The 21386-nt window shown below is 63.9% G+C and overlaps 1 protein-coding gene across 25 annotated transcripts in view; it reads left to right on the forward strand.

Moving 5' to 3' along the window:
* NCOR2 (nuclear receptor corepressor 2) overlaps positions 1-21386 on the forward strand; it is a 212451-nt gene that overhangs the window by 130015 nt on the left and 61050 nt on the right. For 22 of the 25 annotated variants that reach the window (XM_023241291.2, XM_045041573.1, XM_045041577.1 and 19 more), the window contains 3 exons: positions 13760-13905; positions 15255-15427; positions 17305-17367. In XM_023241291.2, the coding sequence (XP_023097059.2) occupies positions 13760-13905; positions 15255-15427; positions 17305-17367 (382 nt within the window). Of the gene's footprint in view, positions 1-5657; positions 5712-13759; positions 13906-15254; positions 15428-17304; positions 17368-21386 lie in introns of those variants that run through there. The other 3 variants (XM_045041581.1, XM_045041582.1, XM_045041566.1) reach the window with 3 other exon arrangements.

Below are 21386 nucleotides of genomic sequence, written 5' to 3' on the forward strand. Positions count from 1 at the left end.
CTGCAAAGAGAAACTGAAGTGCCGTTGGGAATTTTCTAGACCGAGAGGCTCAAACTCACATAAATTCCAGGCAGGGGGCACGAATGTGCTGAGGCAGGGGGGGCAGTGAAGACTGGGGCAAAATAGAGGCCTGTAGGTTTATGTAAAAATAAATTAATTAATTAATTAAGGTTTTTTTATTTAAAAATAAGTCCTACTTCGGGGCACCTGGGCGGCTCAGGCGGTTAAGTGCCCAACTTCGGCTCAGGTCATGATCTCACGGTTCATGGGTTCGAGCCCGCGTCAGGCTCTGTGCTGATGGCTCGGAGCTTGGAGCCTGCTTCGGATTCTGTGTCTCCCTCTCTCTCCGCCCCTCAGCCACTCATGCTGTCTCTCTCTCTCTCTCTTTCTCTCTCTCTCTCTCTCTCTCTCTCTCTCTCGTTCTCATAAATAAACATTAAAAAGATTAAAACAAATAAGTCCTGCTTTGGGTTGTTTGCTGAGCACCTGATACAGGTGCACGTGCCCTCGCTCGTGCCGCCGCCTTGGTGGGGGCACCGTGGGTGGGCTCATGAAACCCTTCCTGGTGGCGCGCCGGGGGGCCCTAGAGGAGAGAGGGTTCTGACTCCGAGGGAGGGTTATTTAGGGAGGGGGTATCCCCGGACAAGCCCTAGAGGGCCGGGGGTGCCCGTGTCCCGCATCTCGGTCCTGGCGGCCACGCCTTTGACTTTGTGGTGTTCGTGCTGGGCACCGGGACCTCCTTGCCTTTGTCGGGACCAGCGCACGTATGTGGTTCTGACGCCACGTGCTGGCCCTGTGCCTGTGAGCTCCCATCCAGCAGAGGCCCTCGAAAGTGAGGGTAAGGAGCGGCCCCTCGGCTGAACAGGGACAGAGGTGAGGGTGTCCTGGGCAGAGAGAGCAGCGGGTGAAAGGCACAGGGGTATGAGTGAGCACCGCGCCCTCAGAGTCTTTGAAACAGGTGTCTTAGCACCTTCCCGGGTCTATTTTATTTTATGTTACGGTTTATTTATTTTGAGAGAGAGAGAGTGGGGGAGGGGCAGAGGAAGAGAGAGAGAAGCCCAAGCAGGTTCTGCACTGTCAGCTTGGAGCCTGACGCGAGGCTCGAACTCACGAACCGTGAGATCGTGACCTGGGCCAAAGCTGGATGCTGAACTGACTGAGCCACCCAGGCGCCCCAGCAGCACCTTCCAGGGTCTTAAATGAATGAAGGATCGGGGAAAGGTCATGGGACCCTGTATCTCCTCATGTTTGCTGAGTGAGTAGAGACGTTTCTCTTCTCTATGGAAAACGGGAGCGTAAACGTGATGGTGAATGGTGGCTCACACCTGACCTCAGCGTCCGTAAGAGGCCACAGGGGGTGCTGAGGCCCGTGGCCGACTTAAGAGCTCACGCGTGTCCGTTCCAGCTGACCTTTGGCCAGATGGCCTCGTATTGCCAAGAGCCGATTTTTGACGATAAGCTGAAAATCGGGATTTATGCGAAATTGCCTGCTTTTTAAATCTCAGGGTGCATGAGAAACAACACCAAGGGGCGCCTGGGTGGCTCGGTCAGTTGAGCGCCTGACTCTTGATTTCGGCTCAGGTCATGATCCCAGGGTTCGTGGCATTGAGCCTCAGGTCGGGCTCTGTGCTGACAGTGAGGGGCCTGCTTGGGATTCTCTCTCTCTCTCTCTCTCTCTCTCTTTCTCTCTCTCTCTCTCCCCCTCCCTGCCCCTTCCCTGTTCATGCTGTGCGTGTTCTCTCTCTCAAATAAGTAAACTGGAAAACAACAACAAAACACCGTGTAGGCCAGGCAACTCACATTTGCCCTTTTTTTGAAATTAAGTTTTTAATTGTAGCGCCAGAATAGATAGCGTGCAGCGTTGGGTTAGTTTCAGGTGTGCGATGAGGCGATTCAGCTTTCATACGTCACTCGGTGCCCATCGCGATAGGCACCCTCTTAATCGTATTTGCTCTCAATCTGCCCTCAGCCTCGAGCGTCAGACCTCTGGATTCGAGAATGGTCAGGCCGCGTCGTAAGGGACTGTGTGACTTGGGACAGGCCAGACCAGGCAAGCCCGGGGCCCTGGGGAGCCCGGGAGTGTTTTCCAGCAGAGGAGAAACGTCTGTTTCCTCTTTTTGTCTGTGTTGTCTTGGAACAGCCGTAGCGTCTGCGCCACTTCTGTGCTGAGGTTTGGCTTCTGCTCAAGCTGATGCCTCGGGCGGGGGCTCCCAGGATGGAGGAAGGATGCCTCTGCGCTCTGCCTCTTGCAAATGGGCGGAAGGAAGCAGGACAGGAGGCCCCTGTCTCCCGGGAGATGGGCCGCGTCTTGGTGGCTCTCCCCTCCCTCTGGTCACTGGGGCTGCTAGGGTGCCAGTGTGGCCCGGGCCCCTCCCGGGGACAGAGATTTATATGCCGATCCTGGAAGGACTTCTGTGCCAGGCACACCGGCCCTGTTCATAAATATGGAATAAATGGGTCAAACCCGAGCGTTGGCTTTGGGGCCGTAAGTCTTTTCTTTGCCCCGTGACAGTGACATAAATGGCAGACGCGGCTCCCTCGGCCCCTCTCGTTAATCTGAGATGCAGTTACTGGTGGGGCCCGGGCCCCCCTGTTTCTCCTCGGTTTTATGAGACCCGTGATCCTGCCGATAAATCTGCCAGCGGGGAGGCGGGGTCCCCGCAGCCCGGCCTGGAGTAGGCGAGGGCACGTCTGCGTGGGACGGGTGCAGGCGGCGGTGGCCTCCCGTGGGCTGATGGTGGGACAAAGGGAACGGACGGGAGGGAAGAGGGGCTGCCGGAGGCTGATCGTGCAGGGTGACCAACCGCGGGCAGGGGAGCGGAAGGCGCCCAGATGACCCCCTGCCGCCCCATCCTTGTGTCTGAGCGGCATGCAGCCCGCCCCTGGGCCACGGGTCCCACCCTGCAGCCCCTTCCCTTTGCCCACGCTTCTGTCTCCCAACCCTCCTGTCCGCCCCGGAGACGGCCCCCCTCGTCTCCCTGGGCAGCCACAGGAGGACAGACATCAGGTCCTTCCAGCAGATGAAACGTAGACGCCTCTGGGACGGGGCCACGGCGGCCAGGAGGTCGTGCCTCCCCTGTCCCGGCTTCTTCCTCAGGCGGATGGGGGCCGAGCCATCGGGGGTGTACTTATTTCTTGAAGGGAGCGAGTCAGGCCTGCCCCACCTTGCCGGGTCCCTCCAGTTTCGGACGGAGACTTAGGTGGTCTCAGCCTTGTCAGGGAGAGGCCGGGGGAGTTGGCGAGACACGGGAGCCCTGTCAGAATCCGCAGGCACCGACCGGCCTTGTGGCGTGATGGGCCAGCGCCGCGGCTGACCGCACGGGGCTGATGACGGAGAGGCCGGGGTCTGTGCGGAGGGCGGGACGCGTTTTAACTCCGGGACGGTACTCGATGATCCCCGGTTTACAGGTGAGGAGGTCAGACCTGGCGCCGTCAGCCACGGGAGCCCGAGGGGTCCCATCTGCCACGTTGTGGCCGTGTGGCTGGGTCCGTGGAAGCCACGCCTCACCGACCGCATCGCCCGTGGGGGCTGTGCGTGTAGGCTGTGCTGGGTCCGGGCAGCAGGTGGACCGCCCCTCTCCCCCCCCCCACCGAGCCCGCCTGGGTCTCCCTCTCCACTCGTGGGGCAGCTGCTCCTGGAAGCTCTTCCTGTCTCTCTCGACTCTCCTCTGCTTCCTGGACTGCGAGTGTCTCTGGGAGACCTAGAGGGCTGTTTTCTCCCTGGTCTGTCTCTCCCCCTCTTACCCTTTTGCAGTCTGCCTTAGCACCCCCAGACCCCCGCGCGTCCCCTCCCTCTTCTGGGTGACCGGTGACCGCAGAGGCCCTGGCGCCTATCTGTGGCCTCCGTGGCTGGGGGCCACGCGGTGGCTAAGGATGGCCACGAGGGGCCTCTCAGCTTCCCAGCCCAACAGATGCCCCGTGGTGGGCCCTCCCCACCCGGTGTCAGATGCACAATATTATGTTCATCCAAGGGCATCTATTGAGTGCCTACTGCATGCCAGGGCTAAAAGCTTTGCTTTCGGAGCAATAGCAGACTGTGATCTTTCAGGAAGCTGTTGGGAAGGCGTCCGCCGGGCACGGCTGTCTTGACAGCTCGCGGACGGTGCCGATGAAAGGCCGTGAGGTGGGCGCGAGGAGGTGCTTCAGGGTGGCGGCGAGCGGGCTTGGCGGTCCTTCTCCAGGCCGGGTGGCCGGTGCCTTTCCCGAGTTGGCTGGCGCACAGCCCGGGCCCAGAGACGGGGGGATGCCCCTGATGTCTTTGCCGGAGCCCCCCTCCTCGCCGTTCCTGCGTCGGTGGGACTGAAATGGGTTCCCGGCGCAAATCCCGGCGTCTGGGGACGAGAGCTCGAGTCCGCGGCGCTGACGGCAGGAAGTTATTCTCCCCAGAACGCAGTGGACACCGCCCTCCGCTCCAGACTGACTGCAGTAGTCACGTTCGCTCCGCGCCAGGCTGTCCCCTCGGCGGGCCCCTGCGGGGGTCCCGGGCTGAGTCACGAACCCGAGACGGAGCTGGCGTCCAGCCAAGGGTCTCCTCCGCGGGGCCGGGGAGCCTGCATCTCTGCCACGGACCCGGCAACGCTGGCTGCCGGTCTGGGGCCACTCGGAGCTTCAGCCTGGGTGGGGGGGACGTTGACTGGGGAGGGCCCCCCGGAGGGGGTGGGGAGGGAGCAGCGTGGCAGAAGGGGAAACTGAGGCGCGGCACGGGCTCACCAGCAGCGTAGATTGACCATGAGGAGAGGGGCTGGGGGAGAGGCGATGGGATGACGCCGTGGGTGAGTTGAGCTGAAATGGCCTTTCCCGGGTGTCCTGAGGTGGGCTGACAGGGCCAGGTCTTGGTCCCCGGGCCATGGACAGCTGAGCGGGGGCAGCAGGCCCCTTCTGGGGAAGGGGACCTGGCCGGTCCATGCGACGGACAAATCCTGCGTCTTTTCCTATTTGCAAACGACGTCTCACGGCGGCCGTGACCTTCTCGAATGCGTAACGCAGCGCGTAGAGCGAGATGTCACTGCATCCACCCAGGTGACTCCCCGCCCTGTCACACCCTCATCACACGCCCGTTTTGATGGTTGCGTTTTGAAAGCTTGGATGGTTACAAAAGTAGAACGTACAACTCCTTGATGGGAAGCTTCGCCCGTCGGCGCGTCGTCCTGAGAGAGGCGAGGCGCACGGGGGGGCCCCGGTGCTCGGCCCTGGAGGCAAGGGATGTGTGCTGGCCACGTGGAGCATATCAGGATCACGTTTGCGTTTAACAGAGGGTGCCATCCACCTTCCAGAAGCTTCTCCACATTCTGACAGAGGGAGAGGCGGGCCCAGCGGCCCCTCACGCCCACCCCCACCGGTCCCCTCGCGCCTGAGCTTTGGCAGGTGAGAGCTGAGCCCCCGGGTGCTGGCCCCGGGCCCCTGGGACCTCGCCGTGAGTGGCGGGCGGGCTGTAGGCTGGGCCGAAGAAACAGCATCCTCTCTGCGAGCTGAGTCACCGGCCAAGGCGGGTGACGGTGCGGTGGTTTATGGTTCGTGATTCATGGACGGAGGGGCCACATTCTGCCAGCTAATTGCAGAACCAGAGTCCAGGAATGCTGTGGTCAGTAGTCGGCTCCAGCGTCGGGGAGCCGGGAGTGTGAGGCCCGGCCTGCCGCAGCCCTGACCCAGGGGCCCCTGTGGCCCTCCAGGTGATGGGGGGGCCCGTGCTACGGAGGGGCGTGTCCCCGAGGGTGAGTGCTCCCCTGGGCCGCTGAGGCCCAGCCTCCTGGCCTGTCCCCGGGGCGTCTGAGGGGGGATGTGCTGGGGGCCCCACCTCCTCTCCTGCTCCCCGGCCTGCACATCCTTGCCCTCGTGGCTCCTCTCTGTGGCTCAGTCCAGCTCCACCTCTGACCGGGTGCTCAGCCCAGGTTCCTGTGTTTTCTGGGTTGATCTCCGTCTCTTACCGCCTTTTCTGCCTCTGTGTCCTGTTTCCCCGGTTCTTTTCCCTACGTGTGAGTCTCTCTGTGTCCGTTTCCCTCTGTGTTTGTCTCCCTCCCCCTCTGCCCCCACACCCATACCCCTCTGTCTCCCATCTCTCACCTTCCTCCCCTGTCTTTTCTCCCCCCGAGCCTCCTCTCCCAGCTCCTTGCCAGGGAGCACGTGACCTTGTTCGGGTTGCTGGGACACTCCTGAGGCTCCTTTGCCTGGGCAGCTCTCACAGAGGACAGTGTGACCCGGAAGGCTGTTCCCGGGCAGGCCCAGCCAAGTGTGGTCCACATGGGGAGGGGCAGCTGCTGTGCAGCCCGTGCTGGTTCCCAGGGCCTGGTTGTGTCAACCGCGCCCCCCCCCCCCCCCTTGGGCTGATGAAATCGTTGACCGCCGTCCCCGCTCCAGTGAGGTCTGGCAGGGACATGTGGCAGGCCAGATATGGCCACATCGCCTCCAGGTTGGGCTGCGTTTCTCCCGGGCCACGGGGTAAGTGTGAGTGTGCCAGACTGCTGCCCGGAGCCCAGATGGGCCTCCGGCCCGGGGGTCTGTCTGGCTTTTCTGGACAGCCCAGGCCTGCGGGAAGTATGCTTCCGCCCTGCTGGGGGCCAGACCGTGTCCGGATCTAGGGCTCCAAGGAGCAGATGTCCCTGATTCCTGCCCGAGATGGGGGAGGCCACTGGGGAGGCCCCTCCGGGCCCACAGTCCCCGGACACATTCCAGGAGCCGCCGTTCTCAGGAGAGCCCGTACCCCAGGGAGCCAGCAAGCTGGCTCGTTTTGGGAGAGCACAGGCATGGGCTTCTCATGGGCCGTGATGTGGTGGCAGGGGAGATCTGGCTCCCCGCCAGCCCCGTCCGAGGCAGACCACATCAAAGGCCTAGAAGGACACGGAGGGCAGGAGCCCGTCCAGAAGATGTGAGCGCGGATCATTTGGACTCCGGGGGGTGAGAGGCTGGGGACCGACGCACCCCACATCCGGGCGTCTCAAGCTGGGCTGCCAAGAGCCAGAACATAGTTACCAGAAGAGCAGCATGTGTGCGGGTCGGTGCCTGCGTGGGCCACGGCAGGGGGGCCGTGGTGGGCCTGACCGCTCGAGGAGCGTCCTGGGTGGATGGTGGCCGTGTTGGAGACCTTGTCGTCGTGTCTTCACACAGTCACCGTTCCAGCTGATTCCACAGCGAGCAAGACGGACCAGGTCCCCAGAGCTGACACGCCCATGTGGGAGGTGGATGGCGCACAGTGAATTAGCGTGATCGTGTGAGGTGGCGGGAAGGGCCGCAAAACGTGAGCCAGAGTCAGGAGGCAAGTGACGCGGGGGAGGGCAGCTTTTAGGGAGCAGACCTCGAGGGCCTGGCTGAAGAAGTGTCATTTGGGCTCAGACCTGAGTGATGAGACGGAACCGGCCAGGCAGAGTTGGAGGGAGTCTCCCGGGCGGCAGGCACAGCGAGTGCAAAGGCCCCGAGGTGGGAATAAATGTGGCGTCTTCCAGGAGGCAAGGGGGAGCAACGGCGAGGGAAGTGGGTGAGGCGGGTAGGGGTGGGCAGGGGCTGGATCACGAGGCCTTCTGCTGTGTCAGACCGCTGATTTTATTCCCGGTGGCGGGACAGGCGCTGACCGACGGCTTAAAACGGAGCTTTGCTGGCACGTGTGTCTGCAGGGGAGGCTGGTGTGCGTTTAGCACCCCGCCTTCTGGGGGGGCGAGGCCCCGATCTGCAGCACGTGCCGGTGGCCGTGGTTAAGACCCTCCCGCCGTGCCCCGATCTCAGCTACCAGCGTGACGTCACGGGAGGTGGGGGCGAGAGGGACACACCCAGCGCCGTATCCCGCTCCACTTCCGCTGCGTGGGTGCAGTTGACAGAAATGTCCTCAAGAGCACAGATGACAGACAAACGTAGCTGAATGATTGGGAAGCGAGGCACTCGGAGTACTTGTTACCTTTGTTTTTATTATGATTTCTTTAACCGTAAGGTCGGGTATTTCGGTTTTTAATAACGGCTGTGTCTAATAGCAGCTCGTCTGCAAAAACCCTGCAAGTTGAGGTCTGTTCTCGCGAGCTGGTCCGAGCCAGCTCCCGCACGCCTCTGTCCGTGTGGAGACACCCCGCACGGACTAACCCCACCTGCATTTCCCAGGAGGGACGGACGGACGGGCTGGATGAGGAGGGTAGGGGGCCGAGTGTCGGCGGGGAGGCGGGGGGCGGGGAGGGGTTGCTGCTGGGACCAGAAACCTCCATTGTGTCTTGCCTCCCGACGCCCGACCCCGACCGCAGTTCTCCCCCAGCCTCGGCCTCCGGGACCCCCTTCCCTGCTGCCCAGAGGTGGCAGGTGTCACGAGGACAGAGCCCCTCTCTGGGTTCGCTCTCCGGAGGCGCCCGGTGACACATCCGTAGAATGAGTGGATGAGACCGTGCTGCCTCTGGTGTCGCTGGGTGTGGGGTCTCGGGCAGCTGTCCCGGCACATTTTTGGGGACCTATCCTCCGAGGATCGAGTGCGTCCGCGCCTACCTGGATTGTCGGCACTTCTTCCCGCTAGGCAGGATCGGCGGGAACCGACTGCCGTGCCTCCCTCGATCGGCCACCGCGCTGCCCTTCAGCACCAGGCGGAACACGGCCTTCCCTGCCCGCCCCTCCCCCACTGCCAGCAGGGCACCACCCGCCTGCCTGCGCTTGGGTGTCGAAGCCGGCCGGGCCCTGCCGCCAGGCGCCGTGTGTCACTTGGTGAGCACGGTGGGGGCGTTTTCACGTCGCCGTGCCTTTGCCCACGCAGGCCCCCTCCCTGCGGTGTCCCCTCTCGTCCTTGTCAACCAAAAGCCTTCGGGGACCCAGCTCACAGGCCTCCTTCCTCGTCCCCATGGACCAGGAAGAACTGCCACCACGTCTGCGGCCTGCGGAGCCTTTTCGGGTTTTCTCAGCACTGAGCCGCCGGCTGCCCTGGCTGGCGTTCCTTGTCTGTCACCTGAGGCGCCGGCTCCGGAAGGTTGGGGCCCGCGGTTCTGGTGGCGTGGAGTCCCCCTGGTGGGGCGTGGGCTGTGGGGGCACAGTCTGGCTTGAAAGGGGGGGAGCCTGAGCACACCCGCCCCTGGGATCCCGCTGGGAAATGCCGCGTGACCTTGGGCGAGCTCCTTGACTTCCTGCGTCCTCGTGTTCTCATCTCTAAAACAGAGGTGTCGGCAGCGTCGCCGGGGGGATTCGGTTAACTGTACCAGGTTTGAGACTGGGAGAAGAAGGCTTGGTCCCACATTGGCCGTGTGCGGTCAGGAATTGTCGGTGTTGTGTGCCGTTTTCCATGCAGCCCTGGCCTGGGGCCTTGGCACAGCGCGGGCTCAGCTTGCCTGTCCTGCCCTCCGGAAGCAGGGGTCCCTCGGGCACTTGAACCGATGACCCCGGCTAACCGTAGATCCGGTCAGGGTTTCCGCAAAGCTGTGCTGTGGTTTGGTGGGGGGGCGGGGGGGGGGGAGGGTTGCTCCCGACCCAGCGCTGGGCACGAAGCCCGTTGTGAGCCTGACCACTGACGCGTCTCAGACGCAACGGTAGGCCCTCGTCAGGAGCTCCAGAGTCGCTCGAGATGGTGAAGTCTGGCTTCCAGGTCCACAGGCGTCACCGGCTGCCAGAGGCAAAGGTCCTGGGTGCGTTTTGTGAAGCAAGGATCCTCGAAAGCCTCGCCCCTCGGCGTGACCCAGGAACCAGCAGCGTCAGCCTCCCCGGGAAGATGCCTCGAAGTGCACAGGCCCAGGCCCACCCCAGACCCACGGAATCTGCATTTTCTCACCACGCCCAGCTGATTCGTGTGCGGGTCTAGATTGAGCAGCACTGGTCTGGGAGCAGGGCTGGGCAAATTATGGCCCCCCCAGGCCAGATCTGGCCCACTGCCTATTTTGTAAATAAAGTTTTATTGGCACGTAACCGTGCCCACCTGTCTACATCTTGGCTGCTCTCAAGTCCCAAACCGTGTTGGTATGAGCAGTTGTGACAGAAGCCAGTGGACCTGTGGCTGTACGGAAAAAGTTTGCTGCCTCCTTGTCTAAAACACCAGTTCTCAAGCCCATTGGGATGACCTGGGAATTTAAATACGCCGAGGCCTGGGTCTCACCCCAAGATTCTGATACCGTTGGTGCAGGCGTGTCTTGGGGTTCGGGACTCCCCAGAGCGCCCTAGGGGGCGTGTGTGTGCGGCCATCAGACAGTGAGATCCTTGGGAAGCAGGGCCCTGGAAGGTGTTAATCCTCACTGCGTTAGCGGTCCTCATGGTTGCTGCCCTAGACCGTCAGAGGCTTCCAGATTTTGAGAGACTGAGCTGGCGGTAGTGAGGGGGGCGGTGCTGTGAGTTGGGGCCCCCGTCTTGCCGCATAGATCTGGAGTGAATGGAGCACCCCTAAATCAGCCGTTGACCTCGGTGCAACAGGAGGTCAGGCAGATGGTCGTTATTGTGCTGATGGGTCTCTCCCACTGGGAAACACGTTTGAGGCCAGGACCAGGGCTCCGCTCCCAAGGGAGACGGCAGTCGGGTCATGAGACGCCGGGAGCCCACGGGGGGCTGCATGCCGTGACTCCAGAGCAGCCTCAAAGGTGCCGAACTAGTGGGTGTAGCCACACGCCCCCTTGTCCCTCACCCCTGTCCTCGGGGCTTGATAAACCGTCGGGGTGTGGCTGGCGTTGGGACTGCAGACCTAGGTGGGAAGTGGTGGGAGTAATGGCCGGGCTGCAGTGTCTGTTGGGACTTCGAGCCTCCCCGCAAGGGGGCACGGGCGCGGGAGCCTGCAGAGGGGTGGGTGGCACGCCAGGGGGGGTGGGGGCGGCTGGAGGGGGGCTGGGCACGGCCAGGGTTAAGTCGGGCCTCGGTTGGAATCCTGGCACTGCTGTTGACCAGGTTTGTCGCTCGGCCACCCTGTGCCTCAGTTTCCTCTTCTGTAAAGCGGGAGAGGCAAGGGGCTGGTAAAGGAGACGGTCGAGGTCCGTGGTGCAGTGCCTGGCACGTGGCACTTTGGGCCGTTCTGGGGATTCCTGCTGCGATGCGGGTGATCATTCAGGGCTGGGGGCGGTTTGGGGCCGGCCCAGGCTCAGGTGGGGGCTCGAGGAGTCTTGATGGGGGACGGGCTGGGTGAGGCGGCAAGGGGCAGGGGTGCCCAAAGACCGCCCCACCCCCAACCGAGGCCCCCGATTCTGGTCGGAGGGCGGAGTAGGGGGAGACTCTGAGCAGGGCTTTGGGGACGGCGGGACTGTGCCTGCTGCCCCTGGACCATCCGCTTTCCTCCCTCGGAGCCCGTGAGGCTTTGCCTCTGCACCTAGTTTCCTGCTGTGCGGGAGGGGAATGGTGGTCGCCGCTCTTTCTGTCGGAGGTTGGTTCAGGGCATCAGGCGGGTTGGTGCCTACGAGGTGCTTGGTGTGGGGCCAGGGACAGAACCCTGGGTCACCCCTCGTGTCCGTTTTCATCTTGGCCGCCACCGGGACTCGGGAGGGCCGGGAGCTGGTGAGTGGGGGGTGCACAGCTCCGTGTTGGGCAGTAAGCCCTTGGGAAATGCTGGCATCTTCCCAGTGGGGCTTCTCCAGGGCTCTGAGGCAGGGGGTGGGGTGCGGGCAGGAAAGCGCTTAGCTCAGTGCGGGCTCAGGTGCAGACCCCCCCCCCCACCCCCCGGGCCTCAGCCCTTGTTAGGACGCACGGGTGCAGGGCTGGGCCTCTATGGGTGGGGAGCCGCACCTCCTGGCCATGCTGGGCTGGACGGTGGCTTGCTTTGCGGCCCAGGGATGAGATCTCACGGGGCTTTGAGGCCCCACCAGCCCAGACCCAGAGGATGACGACAGGTGCTTCCTGGTGGGTGGCCCGGAGTTGAGCCCTTGTGGCCACTGGGAGGGACGGAAGAAAAGGTTTGGGGTGAGGCTGCTGCCCGGGCAGGAGTCTGGGTAGAGAAGCGGCCGAAGGCGGCGTTGGGAATGCCAAGCTACTTGCGGTTGGAAAGCCCCTGTCCTGCCCAGTCCCCGGCATCGGGTTCCCAGGTGTGCAGAAGTCGGCCAAGCCGACAGGACACCCCTCCCCAATCAGCCACGCCATCTCTGGCCCCGGAGCCTGCTCCCTGGTCGCCGCTCGCCCCCTCTGCCCTCCTCAGGCGAGTGCACAGAGGGCACCCGTCTCGGAACAAAGTGGAAAACCTCTCTGTTCCTGCCGCCACCTGCTGGGACAGGTCTGAAGGAGGCTTTGCCTTTCGGGTGTGAGAGGTGACCACGGCTCACAGGCTGTGGTGAGTGCGTGCTTTGGTGTCTCAGGGGTCTTGGTGGTGGTGAGGGACAGGCTGGTGAAGGGACCGAGGCCAGCCGCCGGGCACTGGCGGCGATGCGGTCGGGGCGGAGAGGCTGCTCTGAGCCCCCCTCGCCTCCTCTTGCAGAGCAGAGGGGGTTCTTGGAGCAGCTTGTTCCTGGGGTGACCCCTGGCATGGCTTTGGAGAGCCCGGGGTTCCGCGCTCTGGGCCCCCGTGGCACAGAACGCCCCCAGCTGTGGTCCGCCGCCTCGTAAACGACAGCCGCGCAAGAGGGTCCGTCCGGGGAGGGGGGCCCTCGCGGGCCGAGGCAGCCTCGTGCGTTGGAGGGCCGTGTGTTCCTGACGCGGAGGAAAGATGCAGGGAGGGAGGGACGGAGGGAAACCCCGCCTGCCCCCGCCTTCTCCACCTGCTGGGGTTTCTCTCTCCTTGGGTGACCGTACCCCTGCCCCACACCGAAAGGCTTTTCGACGGGTTTGTTTTCGTCTCCCTTGGCTCACTGGGATGGAAAGGGGGTCCTGTCCGGCAGTTGCCCGCAGGGAGAACTTGGGGGTGGCCTCAGCGTGTGCTGTATTTATTTTTTTTTATTTTTAAGTAGTTTTTGTAATGTTTACTTAGTTTTGAGAGAGAGAGGGAGAGAGAGGGAGACCGAGTGAGAGCAGGGGAGACACAGAATCCGAAGCAGCCTCCGGGCTCTGAGCCGGCCGCTCATAGCCCGACGTGGGGCTCGAACCCACAAACCGTGAGATCGTGACCTGAGCCGAAGTCGGACGCTTAACCGACGGAGCCACCCGGGCGCCCTGAAGCAGCGGGTGCTTTGAAGGAAACCCAGCAGGGCAGGAGGAAGTCGGGCAGCCTCCCGGGAAGGAGCCGGCCGCCCTCACTTGCTCCCCCGTCCTGCTGAGGGCAGGCCCCGCGGCCCGGTGCGAGGGGGCAGCAGAGGGAACAGGCCTGGGAGGAGGGGAAAGAGCCTGGCCCTGGACGCGAGCAGGCAGTGGACGCTCGACACGGCCGCACGGCTCCCCCCCCCCCCCGCCTGCCCACTTTACGGGTGTGGCGATGGGCTGCGAGGTGGCCCGAGCTTCGTCAGGCATGCGTCCCCAGGTTCTCCGGTGCTCGCCCCGCTCTGCCTAATAAGCCTGACCGGCAGCCCTCCCCATGCCGGTGGTGGCTTCGGCCCCCCTTGAACAGCCGTGCCGGACCCCGCTCGTGTCGGGGATCTCTTGCTCCGGCCTCCCGGCCCCCGGCCGGGGTGGGCCTGCGGAACAGCCCTGCTTTGCAAGGGAGGAGTCAGAGCACAGAGAGGTTAAGGTCCTCATCCGGGGTCACGCAGCCCGCGAATGGAGGAGTCAGGAGGAGTCCTGGAGGCGGCCAGGCTTCCGATGTCTACGCCTGGCCCCGGGGCTCCTGCCTCCCTGGACCCCGTGGGCTGCGGTGCCCCTGGCTGTGGCGTCTGCGGCTGACTGCGTCCCGTTCCCGCTCTGCGGGCGCACTCAGCCCAGGCGCAGAGGCTCACCTGCCTCGCCGTTTTCCTCCCTCCCCCGGCCTCCCCCGGGGCCCCCGCAGCAGCAGCAGCAGCAGCAGCAGCAGCAGCAGCAGCAGCAAATGCCCCGGAGCAACCAGGAGGAGAAGGATGAGAAGGAGAAGGACAAGGAGGCTGAGAAGGAAGAGGAGAAGCCCGACGTGGAGAACGACAAGGAGGAGCTGACCAAGTAAGGCCGCCCCGCCGCCCCGCCTGGCCTGGCCCCCTCCCCCGGGTGGCGGGGAGGTGGCCTGGACTCAGCTCGAGACGGGGGTGGGGGGGGGCCCTCTCTGTAGAAGCACCTGAGGCGAGCCATTCGGCAGCTGCGGATTGCCTGCCGGGAAGGGAGGCATTTTCCGCTCCGTCTGAACCTGACAGCCCCCCTTCCGGAAGCCTGCTCTTCCCCCCCCCGCCCGCCCTTGCCTCCTCCAACCCTCTGGAGACCTCTGAGACTGATAGCTCATTTGAGCTCTACTCCTGAGCTAATAAATCCAGGCAATGACTTGGGAGCTCTTGGCCTCCTCATCTTCTCCCCCTCCTCCGCCGAGTCTCCTGAGACGCCAGGCGGGGGAAGGGGGACGATCAGAGGAGCTGGCGGGAGGACTAGGTATGCAGGCGGGCCCTGCCCTCACCTTTAGAATTATCGCCGTCAGCGTGAGTTCTTGCAGATCAAGGCACAGCCTCCCGTGCCTGCCAGGGGCGGGTGCCGAGCACAGCCAGCCGGAGATTCGCTCCAGAAAGGGGGGCGGGCACGGCTTTGTGCCAGGTACCTGGCATGGGCTCAGGCATGTGGCTTCGGGGAACATCTGGCTTCGTTACCCTCTGTGTCCCAGACGTGCAGGGGGGGCCTTGAGGAAGACGAATGGGAGGTGGGGTGTAAATCTGAGCGTCCCGCGGCGGCTTCGGAGAAAGCCCCGGCCCCGGGTCCCGAGGTCACCCGCACACGCCCCCGTGCCTGGCCCGGCCTGCAGAAGCCCGGCAGGAGCCTTTCCTCTTGGGTATTCTGCGAGGCCCAGCCACCCGTCCCGGTACCACGAGCAAGCCGGGCTGCTGCGGGCCTCGAGCCCCGCCGAGGGCGTCTCTGCTTCGGGGGGTGTCGAGCGGCCTCGTGGGTGAGACCTGGCCGCCCCCCACGCGGCTGAGCCAGCGGGCCTGCAGGCAGACGGCAGCGCGTCTGTGTGGCACGTGAGCTGGTCTGGCAGGCGGACAGCGGCGCGCGCCCGCGGAGCCCCCCCGGTTACCTGCCGGCCCACGCCCCTCGTCTGGGGAGTCGGGTCGTGACAGCCGCCAGCTCGCACCTCCGCCCGCGTGGATACAGGGGCGCCGCAGGGAGCCGGCGGCCCACGCCCCTCGTCCGGCGAGTGCGGAGGGCTTGCGGCCCACTGCTCGCCGGCCCTCAGCCCGAGCTTTCCGGCGTCTGAGCCGCACAGGTCCCTGGCGGCCCGCGCCCATCGAGCCGACGGAAGCAGGTCCCCTGCAGCCGTCGTCTGGTTTTCCGGCTCAGGCGAGGCTACCCCTGTCTCCCTCTCTGGCCTTCAGGGAGAAGACGGACGACACCTCTGGGGAGGACAACGATGAGAAGGAGGCAGTGGCCTCTAAAGGCCGGAAAACTGCCAACAGCCAGGGGAGACGCAAAGGCCGCATCACCCGCTCCATGGCCAACGAGGCCAACAGTGAGGAGGCCGTCACCCCACAGCAGAGCGCCGAGCTGGGTGAGTTGCAGGCCAGGGAGGACGGTGGGTTCCGAGGCCCGCCTTGGCTTCCGAACTCGCTGTGTGACCCGGGGCCAGCTCCTGACCCTCTCTGTGCTCCAGGGCCCTCATCTGCACACGCGCTTGCCGTGTGGGGGCCGGGTGTGGGAAGAGCCTACGACGGCTGGTGGGGCTGGGGAGGGCTCAGCGCCCATCAGCCCCGATGACCCCGGGCCTGGAGGGTTCACGTAGAAGTCTAGATCGCCACTTTAGGTTCTGTTTTCTAATTGGAAAATCTGGCCGCGCTTGGCCCCCACTTGCGCCAGGGAGCAGTTGTCGTAGCTGCAATCCCTTTTTAGAAGGGCCTGGGCGTAGACTGTCCCCGTCCCCAGCCCTGGTAGGCACCCGGGTTCCAACTTCCCTCCCGTGGGCCTCAGTTTCTTCTGCTCAGCGGGTCTGAGCCTCACCCCCCATCCCAAGTTGGGGTTGGCGGCGGGAGAGACAAATTGAGTAGCAGTTCTCCCATTCAGCCACAGGGGGGCAGCCAACGTGTGTCCTTTATCTCCGCAGTGGTGTTTGGCTGTTGGGGGGGCCCGCCCCTCCCGCCTCTGGGGGAGCCCCCAGGTTCAGGCCCCAGGCACCAGGGTGCCTCCCTAGGGTGGAAGTTGAGTTGATGGAGGTGACATTTCATTTCTCACAGTTGCCCCCTACCCGACACCCAGGGTCTGTCCCTCCTTCCTGTGGGAGGTAATTCATACCCATTTCATAGATGGGCTGTTTGAGGCTTAGAGAAAGGATGTCACCTCCATATTCATAGAGTTAGCTGGAATTCAGACCAGCCCCGTTGGCCACAAATTTCACGTGACTCCTGTCACACTCCGGCCTTTGTGACTACGCCTTGGTGCCTGGAGGCCGGGGGCAGCAGGTTCTGCGGCCTAACTTCTGGGAAGCTCCTCTGGGCCCCCGGGCCGATGCTGGGTGGGGCTAGATTGCTGGGTGGAAAACACCTCCCTGGGCCCTCCAGCGGCACTTACACCTTGAGCTCAGATCTCACAGCCTCCCTCTGAGGGTCCCTTGGGAAGGAAGGGATTGCAGGCTGTTGTAGCAGGGAGGGGGAAGCCACCCAGGGAGGGGGGTGGGGGCCGTCTCCCCTCTCCTGCCTTGAGCTGTTCCTTCTCATTCCCCTCCTGCTGGAACTCCCCTCCACTGGTCGGCTGGCCTCTACCGAGCCTGGTAGTTCCAGGCTGGCCTGGTGCTGTTCCAGGCGCTGGGTCCATGAAGCTGGTCCCTCATGTCTGCCCCCTTCAGGAGATCTTAGGCAATTTGCAGGGAAAGACCCAGGCGTCTGTCTCGGGGAACTTGGAGGAGAGACCCGAAAACAGTGCCACTGCAGAGGCCTGGCCGACTCTGCCCGATGTCCAGGGTCGCAGTCCCTTGTAAAGCCTCACCCTTGCATGGGGGGAACCGGGGGGACCGTGTCACTCACCCCGCAGAGCAGCATGCTTGGCCAGGGGCCTTTTAAACCCCAGGAGGCAAATGGCCGTGTCCAAAACCAGCTTTGGTTGTCATGGTTGGAGTGGGGACTACGGGCACCTGGTGGGTGTCAACCAGGGGTGTCACGGCAAAGACCCATCCGGCCCCCAACGAGTCCGAGCTCAGAGGAGGTCCCTGCCCACCCGAAGCTGGCGTTCTTGGTCCCTGTGCCCCTCGTGCGGTTGCCGTGCTCTCGGGGGAGGCGCCCCCTTCCCGACCTCGTGCGTGCAGATGCAGTTTTCACAGTAGAGGCCCTGGGCCATCTCACTGTGAGTTCCGCCTGCAAAACGGGCTCCTTACGGCGCCCCAACCCCAGCGGGATCGCCCCCTGGGCCTCTGCCAACGCGCCCCGCCTTCCTTTCTAGCTTCGATGGAGATGAACGAGAGCTCTCGCTGGACGGAGGAGGAGATGGAGACCGCCAAGAAAGGTGAGCGCCTCCGCGGCTCTGACCGCTCTCGGTTTGCATCCGGGTCCTGAAGCTCACGTGCTGGGGAGCGGGCGACCCACCGGGCCTTGAACGGGGGCCTCTGGTGCCATCCGGAGGGGCAGCCTCCGCTTTGGGGCGTCCTCAGACTCGTGCCGTTTCCCGGGAGTCTCGGTTTTGCCCTCTAGAGGAGGGGTCCGTGTGGCTGCGTCGCCGGGCTCCGCGGCGGGTCCCTTGGCGATGTCGAGACACCGTGCGGCTCATGCTGTGTACGAGGTCAGCAGGCGGCTTCTGTTTCCTCTGGGCTCAGCGCACTGTGGCCCCGTAGACAGAGTGGCGGCAGCACACGTGGGCCTCGCGGAGGGGAGGCACAGAGCTTCCAGCAGCCACCACGGTGGGGTCACGGGGTCAGGCTGTAGCCCCCCGCCCCCCACTGGTGGCGTTCTCCCCCGGGAGGCAGGGGGCTGGTGGCCACGTGCTGTGGTGCTGACCTTATGTCCTGCCTTAGAAGCCAGCTGTGTGTTCAGTGGAGCCGGAATAGCCGGGTCCTTCGCTTCCTGGCTCAGTGACCCAGCTCCGTGCCTCAGTTTCCCCACCTGTGACACAGGAGAGGCTTCCGGATTAACCGTGGGGGACTAGAGATTGCAGGCATCGAGGGTCCCGAGGGTGGCCCCTGCACTGTCAGGCTGCATCCTGTGGATCCCCCTTGTCCCTGGCCCACTCCTCCCCTGCCCGAGCCCAGTGCCGACAGGAAAGCTGAGGCCGGGTGGTGCCTGAGCCCCATGTGCCTGCCTCTTCTCACTTGCTTTGATCTCAACCCCGAGATCAGGGGTGGCTCCCCTGTCCTTCCCGATTCACAGAGGACGGAGTAAGGAGCGAGGCCAGGGTGGCCAGGGTCTCGGAGCTGATGTGTGGAGGGGCTGGGAGCAGGCCCGGGCCTCCGGCCCTCATCCTCCTGGCCCTACCAAGGCCTTGCCACTGACGTGCAGCCTCTGGCGCCCGGAGCTCCAGGACGTGACTCACAGAGCAATGGACGGCCTTTCTAGCGAGGGCCCTGGGCACACAGGGGCAGGCGAGTCTGAGGACGGTGTGGCCTCCAGGCCGAGCCGGGACGGAGGCCGAGACGGGGCTGTCTGCCCTGCCCCCCACCCCCCACCCTGGGAAGGGGGCCTGAGTGCGCCACCCTGAAGTTTCAGAATCCTACCAGGAGCAGGCCCCTCCCCGCTGGCTCCTGTCTGGCCCCCCCCACCTTCCAGACTCCCGGCACTTGGGAGAGGCGCTACCCTGGGAGGTGAGAGCTTCTCAGCAGGTCAGAGCAGGGCGCACGGGGGCCGGGCGGCGTCTCTGGCTTCAGGGCACAGGGGTGCCGTTCGCCCCACGGGGAGCCACACTGTTGCTTTTGTCTGTCCTCCGTGCGCTTTGTGGTCCCAGTGCGGACGGCACCACTGAGCGCAAGAGGCTTCACTTTCACGGAGACCGCGCGATTTATTTTTTATTCTCCTCTGCGTTTAATTCTGGCAAAATACGCAGAATGTAAAATTCGCTGTTTTGAGTGTTCGAGAGCGTGCGATTGAGTGGCACAAAGGACATTCGCAGCCTTGTGCAGCCGTCCCCTCCGTCTCGTTCGGAGCGTTTTATCACCCCAGACGGAAACCCCGTGCCCACGGCTTGTCACACGCAGCCTCTGGCGTCCGCCGACCTTTCTGTCGCTGTGGACTTGCCTGGTCTGGGCTCTCGCACGAGGGGCGTCCTACAGGACGTGCTTCTGCGTCTGGCTCCTCTCACTCGGCGTCGTGTTCCTGAGGTCCGTCCGCTCCGTCGCGTGGGGGCCTCGCTCCTTTTTACGGCGGAGCTCTATCCCGCCGTGCGGACGGACCGCATCCTGTTGATGTGTTCGTTCATCCGTCGGCCGCTGGTCACGTGGTTGTTCCTACCTTTTGGCTACTGTGAACAGAGCTGCTGGGAACGTTTGCAATTGTTCGTGAGTCTCTGCCTTTGGCAGTGACTGTGCCCAGGCAGCTCCCCCCCCCCCCCCCCCCCGCCGGGAGTGAGGGGCTCCACGTGCACGCGCCTGGACCGCCAGCCCGTGCTCCCACGGCCCCTCACCCCCCGCAGCGTCTTCTGTTGTCACGGCAGCCCCGGCCCCGGCCCCCTCCCTGTTGCCTGGGAACCGGAGTCGGCCAAGTGGGCGGCTGTCCTCTCTCCCTCTGGGAAGGGCAGATCTGGGGACAGGGAGGTCGGCGGGGATGACTCACCAGCCGAGACGGGAGTGTGCCCCACTGTCTCAAGGTTGGGTCCTCACGGCGGCAGTGAGCTCATCCTGGGTCCTGCCCACGGAGACGGCGGCGCGAGAACCCCCCGGGGACCGCGCACGCCGAGGCCCTGCTCAGTGACATTTGTAATAATGCGATGAGCGCCGGCGTGCTCGTCTGCCGTGAATTACCGCAATCTGGACAATTACTGCTCAGGGTGGCTGCTAATGGCTGTGTGTTCCCGGCGGCGGCGGTGGGAAGGGGCGGGGTAGGGAGGCAGGTGCCGGCAGCTCCAGCGGCTCTTCGAGAGGGGTGGGGGCGCGGGGGGGGGCAGGAGGCTAGGAACGTTGTGGAGCCCCCTCCCCGCCCCTGTCCGGACCTCAGAAACCCAGGAAGGGACCCAAGAAACAGCTGCGCCCCAAGCAGATGGCACACACTCATCCTCCTGCCCGTCCTTTCCATCGACCCTGTGCCTGACCCAGCGCAGGGCAGGGGTACCCGGAGATCAGCCAGCCCGGACCCTCCCCTGGGAGCCCTGGGAAGTAAGAAGCCAGCTGCCCCCGGGGCCTTGAGGGCACCGAGCCTGCCTAGAGCATCCCGGAAGACTGCCAGCGGCCTGGCCTTAAAGCTTGAGCTGCAGAGGGCCCCCCGTGCCTAGAGAGAAACCAGACCTTCTGGCTCTGTGACCTCAGGCAAGTCCATCGACCTCTCTGTGCCGTAGCTCCTTCGTCGGTATGGTGGGAACTCGAGTGTCGCCCACTGTGTGAGTTTCCTAGAGCTCTGCCATGACAACGTAGAAACGTGGGGACTTAAACACAACAGAAGTGCATCCTCTCGCAGCTCTGGAAGCCAGAGGTCAAAGTTGAGGGCCGTGCTCCCTTTCAGGGCTCTAGGGAGGAGTCGTGCCTCGCCTGCTCCAGCCTCCAGGGGCCGCCTGATCCCTGGCGCTCCTTGGCTTGTGAGCACATCTCTTCCGGCTCTGCCTCTGTCTTCACGCGGCCGTGTTCCCTGTGTGTCTGTCCGCATTCCCCTCTTCTTACAAGGACCCCTCCCCCAATCCAGGATGACCTCATCTTAATTTGATCGTCTCTGTAGAGAGTCTTTTACCAGTAAGGTCACCTTTATAGGCAGCAGGTGGATATGAAATTCGGAGGGAACACTGTTCAGGCCAGTGCAGCCCCCAGTGTGGTTCTGCTGGGGCAAGAAACAAGCAGACAAAAAACAGGAGAGCTTAGGGCGGTGATGTCGTAGGCAGGCCGAGTTCCCTGTCAGCCGGCCCCTCAGCCGTGTGCCCTCGGCCTGGCCCATCTCTGTCTTGGCCTCGTTTCTCTTGTGCTGTGGCCACGTGGCGAGGACGCCATCCCCCAGGGGCATCACACCATACGTGTGCGGGTCTTAGTATACAGCAGGCGCTCAGAGGTGGTAGGCCTGCAGTCTGATGCAGACACTTCGGAGCCTTTCTTGCGAGTTCAAGTCCCGGCTCTGCCCCCTTAGGGGTGTGGCCCTGAACAAGCACCTGCTCCTCTCGGGGCCCTGGCTCCCTGTGTGCACATCTCAGAAGTGGGCTGGAGGCAAATGACCTGCCAAGCAGGTGCAGAATGGCGCTTGGAGGAGGTTCCACCGGGCCAGAGAGGGTGCCCCGAAATAGGCTTCCTGGGGCTGGCACCCAGAGCACGACGAGATTGAGCGGCACCGTTAAGTACTTCTCAGCATTCCTGGGTGCAAAGAGCCGCTAAAGGCTTTACGTGTATTAAAGTCCCGTCATTCCGA

Source organism: Felis catus, chromosome D3, assembly GCF_018350175.1.
Source record: "Felis catus isolate Fca126 chromosome D3, F.catus_Fca126_mat1.0, whole genome shotgun sequence".
Lineage (NCBI taxonomy): Eukaryota > Metazoa > Chordata > Mammalia > Carnivora > Felidae > Felis > Felis catus.